Source organism: Falco punctatus (assembly GCF_963210335.1).
Source record: "Falco punctatus genome assembly, chromosome: 5".
In the NCBI taxonomy this organism is placed as follows: Eukaryota; Metazoa; Chordata; class Aves; order Falconiformes; family Falconidae; genus Falco; species Falco punctatus.
In genome coordinates this window covers 24655165-24673246 of record NC_137584.1, presented here as the reverse complement: position 1 = coordinate 24673246, position 18082 = coordinate 24655165, and the positions used below count along the sequence as shown (strand labels likewise).

The 18082-nt window shown below is 34.2% G+C and overlaps 1 protein-coding gene across 1 annotated transcript in view; it reads right to left on the bottom strand.

Annotated features, from left to right (window-relative positions):
* The window catches only part of SNTG2 (syntrophin gamma 2), a gene marked incomplete at both ends in the record, with an annotated part of 175522 nt that overhangs the window by 129300 nt on the left and 28140 nt on the right, over positions 1-18082 (bottom strand). The window contains 2 exons of the mRNA XM_080389202.1: positions 12096-12153; positions 12245-12301. Of these exons, the coding sequence (XP_080245328.1) occupies positions 12096-12153; positions 12245-12301 (115 nt within the window). The remainder of the gene's footprint in view (positions 1-12095; positions 12154-12244; positions 12302-18082) is intronic.

Sequence of the window (18082 nt, the reverse complement as noted above, 5' to 3'; positions counted from 1 at the left end):
CATACCCCCCCAAAAAAAAGACTGAAAAGAAAATAAGCACAAATTAGTGATAAGCAGAAACGTACAAGATTGTAAAAGAGAATTAAATGTGTGCTACAACAATTACTGCTACATCGCCTCTACTCTGTATTTTAATTATTTTTAAAAAGGATTAATATTGATTAAATGCTGTATATTGATTAAATTCACAAGTGATACTGAAGTAGGAGGAAAGCATCAAAGAAACCCAAATGGGCTTATATTGAAGAAATTATATGAAAATAACCAGAAATAAATATCTTATTTTTGAGAATATTAGGCTTGAAAAACTTTCCCAAAAGCACCAGTAATTCTTTCTAGCTTTGCCTTGTTTCCTTTTCCTATCCATTAGGGCTGAAGAAGGGCTGTATTAAATTTTACAAAATCTGCAAGATTGTGCATTAGTAAATTTACTGAACAGATTTTCAGGAAATTCTTACTTGCTGCATAACTCTATGCAGATCTGAGTCTGTAAATACTCTGATGTCCTTCAGTATTTCAAGATTGATCACCATATGTATTTTTACTCAATTTTTGTTGAATTCTGAATCACACAAAAAACATACCAGGTACTATGTCCTCTGACATTAGACATTACTAGTGATGCACAAAACCATGCTGTTTAAAGCACACAACGAGCTGTACTGACTTAATGGACCTCTTCATTCATAAGCTTAACTTTGTATATATGCATAAATATTTCACTGCATAAAGAAAATCTAAAGGAAGAGTCAAGAAACTGGATTAAATAAAAAGACCAGAGAAACTGCTATGCAAAAAAAACTTCTCAAAGTTATCCAGATGCACTTTTCCCTACTCTCCCATGAACTGGATGTAACTACAGTCACAATCATAAAGATACACCCACTGCAATTTTTTTTTTTTTTTTTAAGACAAGCAGTTTGACATTTTCAGTCAGTTTTAAAACACAAATATATTAACTCAAACATTGAAAACTACCTTGCTAGGGATTTTTTTAAAACTGAACATACTCTTTACAGGACTTGTTTAAACATCTGTCTTTGTTTAAATGAAAAAACAACCTTTTTCAAATTTGTATTTTTAACCATGGGGTTTCCTTAGTTTAGTTTCTTTCCTTTCTATATTTGTCCAGTTTATCGTGTAAAGAAAAACTGTAAGTCACTCAATAATACAATGTGTTTCATCAAATACCCATGCCGTTATTCTAATGTGTCAGATTCCCCACGCTGAACTAAGTGGCAGATGGGGGAACTGGGACTTCTCTCTCCATTTTTTCTCAGTGCCTATGGAGCAAGTGTAAAGAGATCATTTCATGTCCCTGAAAGTACTGTATCTACCCATCAAGAAGTCACTTCTAGATCTAAGCATATGTAAGCCTAAAGCACTGAAGCTCAACATTGTAAGAACCAATTCAATGTGAGAGATGCACATGATGAGAGGTGAGAAAGGTACTGGATGCAGGAGTATGCCAAGTCTGGATGTAGCTGGGAGCACAGGTCTGGAGAGATAATAATGGGCCTCATGTAAATTACTGAGTAGGATATTCAGCAGTGCTACAGACATTGCCATTGATCCTCAATACCCATGAATGCCTTAATGGCAGAAGCAATTCCTGCTGACTCACAGAAGATCAGTGAATAAAAACGCAACTCTGAAAATAGGTTATGGGACTGCTGAAACACTGAGGCCATCCTGCAGAACAGTATTTTAGCTGGCACTTTGCATAGCTGCATACAATACAGCGTTGTATCTGCAAAGTTAACACAAGATAAAACTGGTTTGGCCTGGCAAGTCAAGACTTGTTTTCTCTTCAGCTTGGGCTACATGAAGAACAACATGAACTGTAATAATGCACAGGCACCACAAGCATAACCAAGAAAGCCTCCATCTTTCATCGAAGCATCTGAGCAAGAACCGATCACTGTACACAGTTCTCCTTACAGTTTGGCATATGGCAACATGTGCATGCAACTAATACCAAGAATTGTCTAGGACAATGTACATGCTAGCAGGTATAAATTGGTTCCAATTTTGTTCCTTAAAAGAAATACTAACAGTCTTTTTCTGTTCTATCTGCTGCACCAGGTAGGGTCCTTTAGAAAGAAAAACCTAAGGTGTTTCTTAGCTGGAAAGCTGGTGTGTGCATGATGTGGGGACAGAGACTGCAAAAACCCTGAAGTAATGGGCATTCACAAGAATATATACTTCCTACTTTAGTGTCGTATCTACTATTGTGCTGTAATTAAACACGTTTTTCTCTGTTCCATTATTGTTGTCTTTTTTGTTCTCTTCTACTTTATTTACCTGTATCCATTTACCTTTGTGATTTTCCATCTCTCTTAATTTTCAATGTGAGTGTCTTTTGTGGGCAGTTCTCTCACTCCATTCTCCACTCTAGTCTCAAAATGTCAGCAAATGCCTAATTATTTCTGGAATTATGACCACCTTCTGAGACATCTTTTTTTTAAAAAAAAAATTAGCTTAAACTGGAGAGTTTACAGTTATTAATAAAGCACATTGAAAAAAAGAAGACATCAAATGTTAAAACTTTTTTTTTTCCAAACAAAATGTTTTAATTATATAGAAATCAGAAAATATTGAACTGGAAAAAATATTAGAGTGCTGAATCTATTTTGAGTATATGTGTTTAATACTGGCTTTGCTCTTTCACTTTCTCCTTTTAAATGACCTCTGCAAAAAAACAGGTTTTCAGAACACATTGCTCACTAGAATCTTCTACTGATAAAAGTCTTTTTCTGTTTATGGCTAATAGCATTGATTCCAAGTAGAAAGGCAAACAACTGTAATAATAAATTTCGAATATTTTTCACTGCAGACTGCTAACAGGGTAAACTTAGCTTTATTACAAACAAATATTGCCTTGTATTTTATATATGCCAGAAAGTAAAATGAGGAGGATATGTAAGGGCAATTAACAATCCCAAGAGCATACCCGTGGGCATTAAGGAACCTAAACCTTAAAAAACAAATCCTTTTATTCCCTACCATGACTTTTAGAAGGCAGATGATATTACAACTGTTTTCTGAGGGCAATTTCAAAATACCATTTTGTTACTATTGCCTAACAATTCAGAAAGCCTATGTTACAGCCAAAATTTGCCATTTTTTTACTGACCTAATATGGACAATGGCTCCACATATACCAAAACTTCTCTCACTAGAGTCTTGAAAAATCCTGTCCATGACACTATTTAACTAAAAGCGTTTTGAAAGAAAGTTTGAAAGTTCAGTTATATTCCTACTCGTGTAACTCTTAGCAGTCACTAAATTAAAGATTATTAAAAGGCTTTTGGATGGTTTTCTGATTGCGAACAGGCTTGTGACACAAGGTGCATTGCCAGTTTATTACATGATCTGTAAAAGGCACCAGCATATACTGTGATTAAATAGACTTTAGACCTCTCGTAAATAGGCTTTAGGAAACAAGAGGACCCAAGTTCAGATGGTCTGCATTGCCTGCAGAAGTCCAGGTGTTTGTGTATCTTGATGCAAGACTCTTAAGCCAAACTGAATGGCAATGTGATTTTTGTAGGTGCTTCCAAACAAGTAACCTTACAGTATGAACACTCAGTGATGAAACCCTAGGCACACCAGGTTAGTTCTTTAATTAAAGAAAGAGGTCTAATGTAGCTCAGATTAGCTTGCAGGTGTTGCAGCACAGTGCCCACAGGAATGGTTATCATGATAAATTCTTACTAGAGAAAAATGTTTCCAGTTTTACATTCAGTTCATCATTTGGTTTTGCCTTTGTAGAAAAATATCAATTCTCAAAGTAAGGAAACAAAATTGGAACGTTAATGGTGTAAGTCCTTAAAATTTTGCCTTTTTAAGAGAAGCCATGACAATTAAGATGTGACTATAATAAAAGTAAAGCAGATTTTATTTTAAATGTATCTTCAGGGAATTTGAAAGGTCTACATTAGTACTGTCATGTATTACCTGGGATACTTGCTTAACCACAGATAGTAAGTCCCTTGAGTTTGAAAAGAAAAGTAAAAATAGTCACACATATTACATGGACAGAATTCAGAAATAAGTAGCAATAGTTAAGAAGCAAAACCAATGGTTATAACTATAAATAAGTTATATTTTAGGTTTTTTTTAAGAAAGTTCTACTAGCCAAACACAGCTAACACTCATTAAGAGTTAGTGAAAAGCTATTTACAATTGCAAAAATGTGATATTTCTAGGAATTGTTAGTAGCGTTAGAAGCTCTAGGTCCTCAGTAGTGTTAGAAGCTCTAGGTCCTCTGCATGTATAATCTATCTAAACTTGATACTATTTTCCGAATTATTTCAATATTTTTCAGTTAAAAATAGTCTTCATTTTAAAATTAATCACTATGTGAATAAATTGACAAAGGAATGTAGCACAATGTAAAGGCAGATTAATCTGATCACACAATTGCAATATTCGAAGGCATAAGGTTAGCTCTAAGACATACGATTAATATCACATGTAGAAGGCTTTCTGAGCTAAAGAATATAAAGTCATACAAGTTATGAATAGTTAACATTATATAAGGAAATTAATGATAATCTGGCATCATCAATCTTTTCTTCCAAAATACATAACTAAGTTAATTAAATTTGATTATTGTATGCCAAAAAGTTTTAAATGCTGTAGAGGTGATACCTGGAAAACTAACTTGGAGACTAATGAGGGATGTCAAAAGTAGAAGAAATACATGCTTTAAAAGTGTTACAAGAAGAGAAGAGAAATAGTTGCTAAAAGTTGTCTTTCATTCTGAAACCAGTAAGGGAAAGACAAGAACAGTGAAAAGACAAGAAACAGAAATTTTCTGAAATTGCCAAAGGATGTTATTAAATTTCTCATATTATTTCATGTGATACTATCTCCGGTCAGATGGGTCATTATGTTTGCTCTTTCCGTGAAATATTCTGTGTGATTCTTCAGTGCTTCAGCCTCAAATAATCTGAATTAGTTTTAATCTGTTTCTAATTTCTATCTTTCAATGCAATGGGAACCTTTGTTACAGTTAAAAGATGTTTTCTGTCTAGATGCTTGCTTCTTGTTTCTGTACCAAAGCACTGCAGAAAAAGCAAGCTCCAAATCCAAAGTCCAAAAGACCATCCATCCTCAGAGGAACTTCAGGAAGTTCTCTCCTGAACATATTATATGAACGAATACATACTATATAGTTCTCTAATTTCTTTGTAGAGAATAATTATCATTAACCTTTTCCTTCACCACTACTGGGCTGCAGTGGTAACAAATTCAAATAGTAACTTTAAATGCTATTTCATTAGAATTCTGCATTTCATAAGGCAACTACATTGCTCAGAGGTAGGTGAATGGAAGAAAGAACAGAAACTGTACATGTCAGTGGCATCCTAAGGCCACATTTTATTCATCCAACTGCTACCTGGAATAGAATGCAACTAAAAACCAGATAATGTGTTTTTCATACCTCTCTCTAGTTTTGAACATAAGAATGACAACTATAATATTACAGGTCCACTGAAATTACAAATAATGTTTTTTCAGATTTGTATATATTTTTGTTTCATAAACTGCTAAATGACCTTCCAAAGAGAATATTCATAAAACCTTACATAACTGTAACAGTTTCTAGAAACATTTTTTATTGACATAGCTGTTAAGCAAAACTAATTATCTTTTACTGAAAGCTGATCTTCACATTTATGAAGAAAAATTTGATCATTAATATAATCTTTTAGTACAATTTTTATACACTTAACAGAAAAGCATTGTTCAGTATCAGAAACCTAATGCACACATTTCTAGACACACACACATATATATGGACACATACAAAGCCTACATAAGCATACATAAGTAAATGCCTAAATGGAATCCTGGACTAATACATGGCTTCTGATTTTTAGCAAAACCAAAGGAATGAAAACAAATTTCCAATTGAGCTACAAATGGGAATGCTTCTTTTTTTTCTCTTTAAAAATTAGTCCTGTGTTCATCAAGCTCTTAAATCCTATTAAAATACTTAACACAATTCCTAAAACAAACACAAATTTTAAGTGAAGCTTACAAATATTTCATCACAATTTTTTTTCTGTCCAGGAATTATTTATGAATAAATGTAATGCATAAACCAGTGTTTTCATAGTTACAATGAAATGCATTACCATCTTAAAAAATTTACTAGATCTGATTTTAATATATGCCTGTTCAGTTAAATAAACACTTAAAAATTAATTCTTTGCATCCTTCTACTCAAAGAATTCTTTAGATTTAGGTCAATAACGCAAGTCTCTTGCTTCAGCATTTAACCCTCAAAACAAATTCTAGTAGCATAAACTGTTCTAGAACCTCAACTCAAGAATTCATCTACCTATATGCTTCTCTCCAAATATACAATGACTGCTATTTGTATTATAGGACCTTAAGTACGTTACTAACTGTTAAATTAAATAAAAATACTTCCCTAAATCGGGGATCAAGATACATTCCTTTTATTTGTTGACTAACATTTAGCAGTTCATTAAGATGTACTTTTTATTAAAAGGTACTGCCTTTCGTGGCCTGCCTAGTCTTGAGGAGGCAACAATAAAATAAGAAATTCAATATGCTAAGAATGTTCTATGCCTTCTGAAAATAAATCTAGAGCTGGAGGCCTAGGTCTGAGAGAGATCAGTGTGTAGATGCTATCTTCAGAGATCATTAGCTTTCCAGTAATAAAGAAAAATATCACTGGCAAAGATAATTAAAAATTGACAGGAAATAAGTATAAACCTATAAAAATATTGAAGAAATTTGTAAGTGATATTAGGAAACACTGTATAAATACTCAATACCATCTAGCTCCAAATGTCTTATGTTCAAATAAGACCCTTCACACATTCAGAGATGTTCTTGTGTTCAGCCTCGACATTCATTAGCATCAGGCATAATGCAAATTTGTGATCCATTCTGACTTCCTTATAAACACAAATACCTCCATTGGGCTTAACTTTAAAAACTAACTTATCATTAGTCTTGACCTTGCTGGCCCATGAAATGAATCTCCAAGGCTGATGAACACAAGAGTAGTACAGCTGTAGGGATGAAGAACATCAGCTACAAATACAACCATGCTGTGCAGCTTGACTGTAATCTCACATTGTGCCCACCAACTTTTTCAGACTAGGTTTGGTTACCCTAGTTGTACCACCCTTGTGGATGACTGGAGTCAACACAGAAAAAAAAAAAACAAAACACAAACCACCTATGGGGGAAGTATCACATATGCTTCCACACTAAGCCATCTTTGCTTGCCATATAAGTGTAAGTGAAACCGTTAAAAGTCCTCATCAAACTGACACCATGTCCTCCAAACAGATGGTCCTGAATGCAGGCAGCCAGGATGTGATATTTGGACAGTCTGTGTTTGCAAAGCACTCTGTTTTAAGCCAAGAATGTTTCAGTGGCTGAATGTCCTGAGTTCTCTCCAATTTTGCCAGGGTATACAGCATCCCCAGTCAGAAATGGGCTAAACATGTAAAATGAAAGGTTTTTCAATACAGCAGAACGTGAGTTATAAGCCACCTTTTATCACAGAAGGTGGGAAAATGCTTTCAAATTAAGGTTTTAATTAATTTTGTCTCTCAAGAGAGGACCATTTTTGAAACTGGCAAAATGCAAACTATCCCTATTCCACTGCGTTTTATTTAATTTTATTTAACTATTTTTATCACACCTCAGTGAGCTGAACCCACTGTTCTGTTTCATCTTTGCTGGTCATCTGACTCAACATGTTATACGAAATATAAGCAGAGCTCACAGCAGTAGCAAGATTATTACAGCAGGTCTCAAGAAAATGGAAAGTTGCATCACGGTAAGAAAACATGATTGCTAACTTGGTAATTCTGCAACACAGAATAGAAATTTGATTGCTTGCTGTTCACACAATTAGAATTTCCAAAACCATATGCAGTAAGTCACTCATATGTATGATGAGGTTTGATTTCAAAGTCCATTCCTTTCTACAGTCTTGACCCTTAAGATGCCAAAAGTTCATAAAGACTCTTTAGTAAATAAGAATGGGAAAAACGGATAACAGAGAGAAAGACGTAAACACACGGAACCTTGTACACTTCAGCCATATATTGTGTTTAAGGATTCTTCGAAGTATATTTAATGGATCTAAGAAATTTTCTTATGGATTCACTGTACAACAATTAAGCCTAGCTGATCTGATTCCTTTCACAGCTCAGGATATTCATTTATACATTTCTGAGAATAGGACTTTTCATCTATTTGACTGTAAACTTACTGCAGTCTTTACCACAAATAAATTGTTAATATTAAGTTTAATGCATGTATTAAAATAATACACACATAGAAGCTATTAGCAAATCACCAACTACTGTAAAATGATTGTAAAACCATTGCAAAGTGGTAGAGTGCAATGTACTTTATCTTAAGCCAGTTTCAAAAGGAAAACACAAGGAAAGCAATACTGTATTAAAATACATATAACAAAAAAAACAACTAGAGAAAGCATGAATAACTTTTAGAAAATCTTACTGAGAAGCTTCAACATCAGTAGTATCCTCACATAATCTTGGAGATTATTAGTAATGTTTCTAATATGATGAATAGACTGGATTATTTGATACACATGTACAAGAAAAAAAATGCTTTGGAAGTGAAATAATTACCTATGTGATTAAAAGGACTCTGTAGCTAATTATATCACTTTTGAATTTATAAACGCATTTGCATTTACTCGTTCTCATTCTGTATGGCACAGGACTTTTGTCCCTCTGAAATTAACTTTAGCAAAAGCTTTGGTGGTATGAAACAAATGTAACCTTTGTCAGAACTGAAGGCTGAATCCACAGAAAAATGTTAAAGACCGAAATTCAGTGATGATTCATTGGCATTAGCAAAACTTGCTCTTGATACTGTTGAGGAGGGCATGTGCTCAGGAATAACTGAGGACATTCTTTACTGTGATTTGTAATACATTGGACATTAGTCTCCAGCACTGAATGACCACGTAATCTTGTCTTGTGGAAATGTAAAGTTATGCTCTTGAATTGAGTTTCTGTGTATATTTCAATGAACTTTTTCAGGAAAGTCTTATTGATTAGAGTGACCTAAGATAACTTAATTTGAAAGTTATAAATACAGCAATCACAGCTGAGAGGTCTCTATGCCAGTCAAAACTGTAAGAGTAGCATTTATTACCACTGTTGCTAAAGAAGTGCTTGTACTAAATAATGAAATTAAACCCAATTGAAATGTTCACCGTACCTCAACAACTGAAGTGCAAATGCTTCAGCTGCCGCTTACATCAATACAAACAAAATCACCTATATTTGAAAAATTTAGAGTACAAAGACAGCTAACCAATTAGATTCTTTAGGAAGCACAAAAGTTGTATAGATATAAAAAAGCAGCAACTACTTTATTCCATTATACTTTGAGCTTTGGAACTCTAAAATAGTACTGTAACCAAACAAAGTATGGTTGGAAATACAAATCTGCAGTGTTGTCATACAATAGGCATTAAATTGCACAAAAAGGATCAGAAATTATCAGACATTTGAGGAAATTAGTACTTTAGTCAGTAAGGAGAATTTTAGTCACATAAGTTCAGATATTTTACTTAAGGACCCAAAATAGTAAAATCCCTCATAACAAAATTCCCGGTAAGAAATCCAGGTAACTGAGGTATTTTCAAATGTTACTGCATGATAAAGCTTTTTTAAATTCAGTATATTTGCTTGAAGCAGCAACTAATCTCATTGCTCCACTCAAAGACAACTCTGAAGCTAGCCAATCAGTTTCATTGTTATTAGCACCTCGTATAACAAAAGTCCATTGTTGATTTATTCACATTATGAACAGGCAGATGTTCAGAATTTAGTTTGCGATAGATCTGCATGTCTCATCTCTCTGTGATATTTAACATTTCCTCATTACATCTACATTAATATTTTTCAAGATATCCTTTTATACATATATATATAAGTACACATACGTATATGTTCATATATATATATATGAGGAGAAAGAATGCACATATTTTTAGAACACTTGTTAATTTCCCTTAAATATTATTACCAGATTGTTTTGTCTAACATTAAAGCACTAGAATTTTAAACCAGAAATATCCCTTCAAGGTAATCTGTGAGTTAAATTTGGACATATTTGCTTCATTGCTATTAAATACCAATTAAATGCGATACTATCAAAGTAATGCTGTGAATAGCCTTTGTTACTATCTTTTTCCTATACTGAATAACAGCAACACTGAGAATTTTGAGGTTATATGCAAAGAGAAAGATATGCAGTATAAGAAGGTTCTGGATTTCCAATTTTTTTCTCAAAACCTTCTAATGCTTTTTAGAAATCTTTATTTTCCAGAATAAACAAACAAACAAAAAAATCCACAGTTTTCTGTTGCACAGACATTCAGTAGCCAGAATGGGAGTGCAGGAAGAAACATGCCACAAAAAAAAGCATTTATATCACATATTGCTGATCTTTAGCATCTGTAACGCTAAGGGAATCGCAGAATCACTCAGGCTGGAAGGGACCTCAGGAATTCAACTGACCCACCCCCACACATTCTGAAAGCAGGGCTGAGATTCCATCACACAAGTGGCCCAACCGATACTATAGACTACTTTCTTCATACCTTGCCAGGTGTGTCACTGTCTTCATGACATGTACTGATTCAGCCAAGAACATTTCACATGGGTTCACTGTGATATAGCATTGCTTCTGCTTATAACCGTTACTCACTTTGGAGCTTCCTTGAGCAAAAGGTTACAAAATCTTAAAACAAATATCTTCTGAGGATAGATTTTCAAATTTGAGGTAAACAGCTGACCCCACAAAATTGCTCGTGCACTTGTTACTGTAAAAATAAATACAGTTGATGGAAAACTACCTACTATGTACAAAAATTTGCATGTAAGTATTTTCTATGTAAACTCACTACTAACCTTGATTAAAAGTACTATGTCGTAAGAGGGCAGGAGGTAGCTCTCCTTGTTGGTAATAAATTTCCTGAACTACTTTACTTGACCTGAATGCTTATATTCATTATTATTATGTATTCATTTTCCTGGTATAGTTTACTATGCTGTGTATTCAAGAACCCTATTATTGTTCCATATACAATAACACAATTGACAATTTGTCACTGTGGAAACAATATCATAGAAAGAACCATCATGCCGAAATATATGTAAAGTACTGTACATAGGAAACTTGAAGCAGTCTTTCCAATGGGACACTGGCATAACCACCCACTCAATATTCCTTAAGTATCAGCTCAGAATGGGTTACCAAGCTTGGGTATTACATTTCAAGCAAAGTAATGACCTCCCGAAGAAAATATAGAGGAGAAAAACAATCACAATCTGCAATCTAGTATGTGTCCCTTCATTCACGTTGCAAGGCACTGCCCACCCATGTGCAATGGCTCTACTTTTTCTTACTGAAGAACCCCCTTGTTTTCCAGAGCAGTTCTCCAACTTGGCAAGATCTATCCAAGATCTGACACGGTCCCCCCCAAAGGTTCCTTTTGCTAGATAAATATCAATGTAATGCTTAACTGGAAGAGACTATGCTGATTTAGATCTTGTGTTATCATCACAGTAATAAACACTACAAATCACTTTGCTTGCAACTGGGCACAGCTAATCATACCACATAGCAGTGAATTACTGTGTGTGGGGAAAAAAAATAGGTCTGATTTGTATTTTTTTATCCTCTAGGTTAAGCACATCAATAGATTCCCTATATCATAGCTTTGTTTTCACAAGTAACTTTAAATATGTTGTTTACAACAAGGCTGTCTTACTGCAGCAAAAAATATGCTTCCGGAAAATATTAGTTACCAGTAAAATTTCATGTATAGGTCCTAAAGACCTGGAAAGATTACAGATTTTAAATTCAACCCAAAGGCACATGGATCATTTGGACATTTGTAGAAAGGCCTAGAGTTAATGTGGGGCTGAAAGAATGCACCATACATATGTTTTCATTCTCAGTTCAAAAAGCATTTAATTTTTTCTAAAAAAACCCACACATACTACAGTACTATATAAGTAAATAACATAAATATAAGTTACCTGCTTGGTCTTTGAATATTTTTGATATGACGACAGGCACTTTGTGCTCAGCACCACCCTGTAAAAGATGCATATTAACCGTGAGATCTCAATTAAGATTGAAGTGAACTAGTCGTACTGAAAATTAAAAGATGAGAATTTATCCATACCTTTATGCTTAAGCCCAAGCCGCCAACTGGTTGTCTACGAAGTGTAACAGTTCTGTGCTTTAAAAAATTGTAGAAAAAAATAAATTTAGGTGAAAACACAGTATCTGAATAAGCACCGAAGCTGTTTCTAAACTGCTTTTACTTTTAAAAAATTAATTCTCAAAGGTTGCCTAGAATCTCAGTGATCAAATTCAGTCCTGAAGCACCATTCAATGCTGCTTTATAGGCACTATTTAATTCCTTACCATAGAGAGCAGAGCTTATGTGTCAGTTGTGCATTGTCATGTATGCATGCATTCTTTTAGTATGTTTTTCTATTGCTGAGATTGTATTCTTCCTAAAGTGATTTTTTTACATGTTTTCCCTTTGTTTTGATGTGAGAAAACTATAGGAAAATTTTTGAGAAGTGCACTGTCATAGCTATCATGTATGCACAATATTTATTCTCATTTTTCTATCACAAATAACAATGTTTTCTAATCCATATCTTCAGACCTATACCAATCTTTTCAAGCATATGTCAAAAGACTTTAGTGCTTCAAAAGGTTATTTTCTTGCATTTAATATTTAAATGCATAAAGAAGATAAATATTTATCAATATTTTTCTACAGCAACCTAACATTTGTTTAACAGTATGCTGAATTTGACATTTCATTAATGTGTAACTCTTGGTGCCTGACAACATAATAGCAGCACTTCATCTGTTGACAATAATTGTATAGTTGAAGGGAACTATTTTGCAACATGCTGAACAGTACTGCATAGAATGCCATCTTTACAGGAATTCCTGATATTTTTTTTTTCTGTGCATCGGAAATTGTATATGGGATTACTCCTGTATGTGCACTTCCTGATTAGGTAGTTTATGACTACACTGATTGAGATAAACACAATTTTTTATTTCAGCAGTCAAGCCCATAATCTTATATTATCAAGTTATTTTAAGCTTTTTTCCTAACACTCATCTTAGTAGACATATGTTCATATTGTCTCAGGGGACTGGGGAACAGAACACACAAATTTCAGTCTCATTTTAGGAGGGTAAAACCAATCCATATGGTAAAAAAAGTTAAGAATACTCTCAAACATTTTAAAATTTTCTCTCTTCTGTTTCCATGCACATTATACTACGCTAGTCTGTGCAAAAAAATGGAAAAATTATATAATGAAAATAGTACCTGATTTATGTGATTCAATTTTAGACAATATAATTCAGCTTTAATAAAATCTGTGCTAATTCAAATTGTTTCATATGTTCTCTTCTTCATTTTGAATTACATCAAAACTTTTGATCAACACTATCATATGCACTGATGAAGTTCAGATCCAATCTGAATTAGAATATGTCACTACCTTTAAATTCAGTGACTCACTCCCGAGTCATTTCCTATGACATATGTCCTGTCTGCTTATTTAACTCATGTTTCTCTCACCTATACATACACACTGTAAACAAATTATCCCAATACATCCCATCACATAGGATGATGGAATAAATGTTTTGACAGTTTAGATTACTTTAGCATTATTGGACAACAAATTCAAAAGCACTACATGGGTAACTTTAGCTGTGTTATAAAAGACAAGCAAGGTAATATTTATTGGCACCTTATACATTCAACTGCAATTAACATGTATTTTAATACAGTTTGCAAATACATTTCAAATGATAATACTGATGATACAATTGAGTTTGTAGCCCTGTGAAGCAATCTATGTTATTGCAATAACCTTGATATTTATATTTTCATGGTTCATATCATTGCTTATTATAGAGCTTCAAATATTCCTATTGAAAGACACTCAGAGAAGATATTAAGTTTATACCTAAACATTTTCTACACAACAGCTTTTTCTAATTAGAAGTACATTTAAAAAATGCAAAAAAAACTTCCTTCTTTTAAAGATGTTCAAATTGCAAAGCAAAATGCCAAAAGCTGAACATTATCAAGTGTCATAATCAAGATCATTTATGCAAATTTATTTCAACCCAGTGATCATACATCATTTTCTTTGACTATAACTAGCAGCTATACAAGACCAAACATCACATTTCATTTTCTATAGATCCTGTAACCCCTCAACTCATCCCCTGCATATCTTCCAACACAAAAGACAACACAAAGCCAAGATTCAGTAGATGACAGCTACTACTAACATTTGACTTTGCAACTTTATTTTAAAGGAGGAAAATAAAATAACCTTTTGGGGTAATAAAACACAAATTCACATCGTTCACTAGGTTCCATTTAGTCCTTTATCTGGACCCTTAAATCCATAATATAGATGCTTAGCACTAGAGGCAAAAAAAAAAAAATAATAAAAAAAAAAATTGTGGTAAGATAGAGGTGAAAACTTGTGGGTAATTTAGAGGAGATTCAACATTAGATACTTGCTGAAAGCAAGACAGTACTGACTGAATTCGATTTCAGACTTTGTAGTGAAATGTGCTAAACCATAATTATTCTCTTTTATTTGATCTCTTCTTTCTGTTCCCCCTAACTTATCCTGTCGTGGTCCCTTCTCTTCTCGGGACCTTTCCAAGGTGGCACATTCCACAGGAATCCTGCTTAGCCCAAGAAGCACTAGGCAGGTTTTGTCTGTATTTGTACCAAAAATGTAGGGAAAGACAAGAAGTAAGTCCTAGGTATGAAAATTAGGCAGAAAGAAAGGAAGCTAGAGACCTGGAGTTCTAGAGTACGGTTCTCCAAAACTCCTCCAGTAGTCCATGTAAGGCTGGGGATACAGCCAAGGTTTTAATGCCTTCCTAAAGAGATGGCTCAAGGAAGATAGATTCAGGTTCATAAGAAACTGGGGGCATTTCTGAAACAAAGGGAGCCTGTACAGGAGGCACAGTCCTCATCTGAACTGTAAAGGAACCAAAGCTGCTGTACTTAAAATGCAGGAAGGCCATATGTAAAGCTTTAAACTGTAGTGTTGGGATAGTTAACAGGTACAGAAGACAGTATAGTTATGGATGATGCTCCTATTATGGATATAAACAGAGATGTTCTGTAACCTGAAGTGAAGGACAGGTTAGGGAGGGAATAATAAAAATGGGAAATATAAAATAGTGTCAGGAACAAAACCAAAATTGCACTAAATATGAACTAAACAGAGGTATAAACACTCTGGAGAGGTGGAAAAAAACTAGTTCTGGGATGCAAACTATGTAAGAAAGGCAAAATAGATGAGATAAGCAGCAAAGTAAATGCCTTGTGCTACAGAACTTAAGACTCAAAACTCGTAAGTCAACTACCTCAATAAGCAAAACTTATTTTTTTCCTAAACACAAGCGTCTTTACTAGTGACCATTCAACCAGGATGATAACAATGATTGAGATATGCAAAAGAGCCAACATGAATGAAAAATGTAACAGTCACAACAGACTTCACCTAACCTCTAGTAGATCAGACAGATACACATAAGGATATAATACAGTCAATAAAAAGCAGGTCTCTATCAGTCACTGCTTCATGGAGCTCACAAAAACAGACTCAGTACTTGCCCCAGTCTTGATTACAGCATGCAGGATCTAGTTAATTATTATTTTAAAGCTGAATAGCTACTGTGTAATAGCAACTGCTATGTATTTTATGTTCAACATTTATGCAACTGCAATCCCAAGAAAACTATGTAAAAGTGATGAAGCTTGTTGAAAGATAAAATAAAGGGGGCAGCTAAGAAAATGAAAACTTTATAGGCACTGTGAAGAGTACTTCGGAGTACCATACTGGAAGCAGAGCCAATGAATGCCATGTATTAGAAGTACTTAAATAAGAGGAAAAGAAAAACTACATGGCTAAAGAGGAGGTTAAGAGACGTTATTGCATGTAAAGAGTGATAGACACCATATTCATATGAAGACAAGAAAAAATAACATAAGCAAAAACTGAAAACCAAAATTATGTAGCAACAGAAAAGAATTCTAAAAACTGCCACAAAAAAAGAAAAATTAATAATACATTTTCAAATCTATGAGGAGCAACGAGGTCTGCCAGAGAAACGACAGGGTCAATTTATGATCAAGATGTAAAAGGCATACTCAGAGCAAATAAGGCTACTGAAGGGAGGATAATTGAACACTTTCCATTAGTATGAAAAAAACCTAGAGGTGTTCCTCCAACTTTCTTTGCAGCAGAAAAGATGTATGGATCTGTCTGAATCTGAAACCACTTTAGAAGAAAATTGACTAAATAACAGTAGCAATCACCAGGGTCAGATAGCATTCACCCTAGTCTTAAAGGAACACATGGATGAAACAAAACAGGAGCACTGGAAAGATGCTTCTAAATAAAGCCTTGATACATGAAAACTACAACATTTGAAATAAAATCCCATTTCTTCAGAAAAGAAGTTCCAGTTAAGTCTTAGGAAATGGAAGGCCTGCACTAAACAAAACAGAACTATAGGAGTAAAAAAAGAAAATCTATAGACGGTGACAGAAACTGTAACAAAGAACAGAATTGGCAGATGCTTTGATAAGCTTAATCTGTCTTGGAAGAGCCAGTGTATTTTTTAAAAGAGAATTACGGAAACGTAGGAACCATGAGGTAAGAGACTTGCACAGATATATATTGCTAAATAAAACTACCTGGAAACTAGATAAAAAACAAGGAGATGGATTAAATGAGCAGTTCCCTCTATGGAGGAAGATCACTAGTGAAGTTCCACTGTTGTCTGTGTTGCAACCAGTATTAATTTAGAATACGCCTGAAGAATTAAAAAACAAAAAATATAAAGAGGGGATGAGCAATAAGATTACCTTTGCTGCTTACTGAGGTGGGAAACATAAGTGAACTGAAAATATTTACAGAACATCTTACAAAATATTAACCGGGAACAAAATAGCAGACAAAATACAACAGCAGATCAAAGCTAGCGAGAGATTATTTTTTCCCTACATAAATTACTTCTTATATAAGGAATTAGGACTGATTCTAAATCAGTCTTTTCTCTTAAGGAGTAAGACTTTGGGGTTAAAGTAGATGGTTCCATGATATCATCAGTGCAGTGTTCAGCAGTGGTCAAAAACACAAACCAAATTTTTTGAAGTCTTAGCAAAAGAACAGAGAACAAGCAAAGAATATCATTATACCACTGTAGAAATCCAAACTTTACTCCATCTTGAAAACTGCATACCGTTTGGGTCCCTTCGTATCTGAAACTGCTAAAAAAGGTTCAGAAGATGACAATAAGGATGATGGAAGCACAATACCACTCCTGTACAAGGAGTAACAGAATAGGCTGTACCTCTTCAGCCAGGAAAAGAGACAGACTGAGGATCAGGAGGCTCTTACAATAGTGAGTTGCACCGAAAACAATGAATAGGAACCAGCTTTTATAGCCTCTTCCATTACAAAAACTAGAAGGCATCAAATTATACAATTAGGAACTAGGATCAGAACAATCAAAACAGAGATGATTCTTTGACCAATGCATAGTATAGATTTTAGAGTCTGGTAAGAAAAAAAAAATAATCTGGATGTTGAAAGTCTGCATGGGTTCAAGGGGATATTGGACTACTATAGCAAAAATAAATCTGTTAAGAGAAAACACAAAACTGCATTTTGCTCAGGAGGGCACTGAATAACTTGGGACAGGGAAAATGTTAACAGCACCATCGCATATTCTTGCACTGCTTGGCTTTTCTAGGGAAACATTAACAGCTACTGCTGGAAAAAGGACAGTGGGCTCAGTAGATTTTAGGTCTGACTCAGTTCTGAACTTCTTATACAATAACAAAATTTCATAACTACAAAATTTGGACAGAAAACCACGCTGGCTTTCCAAGCAACTACGAAAGAAAATTCTGCTCCAGAACTTCTTGCTAAAA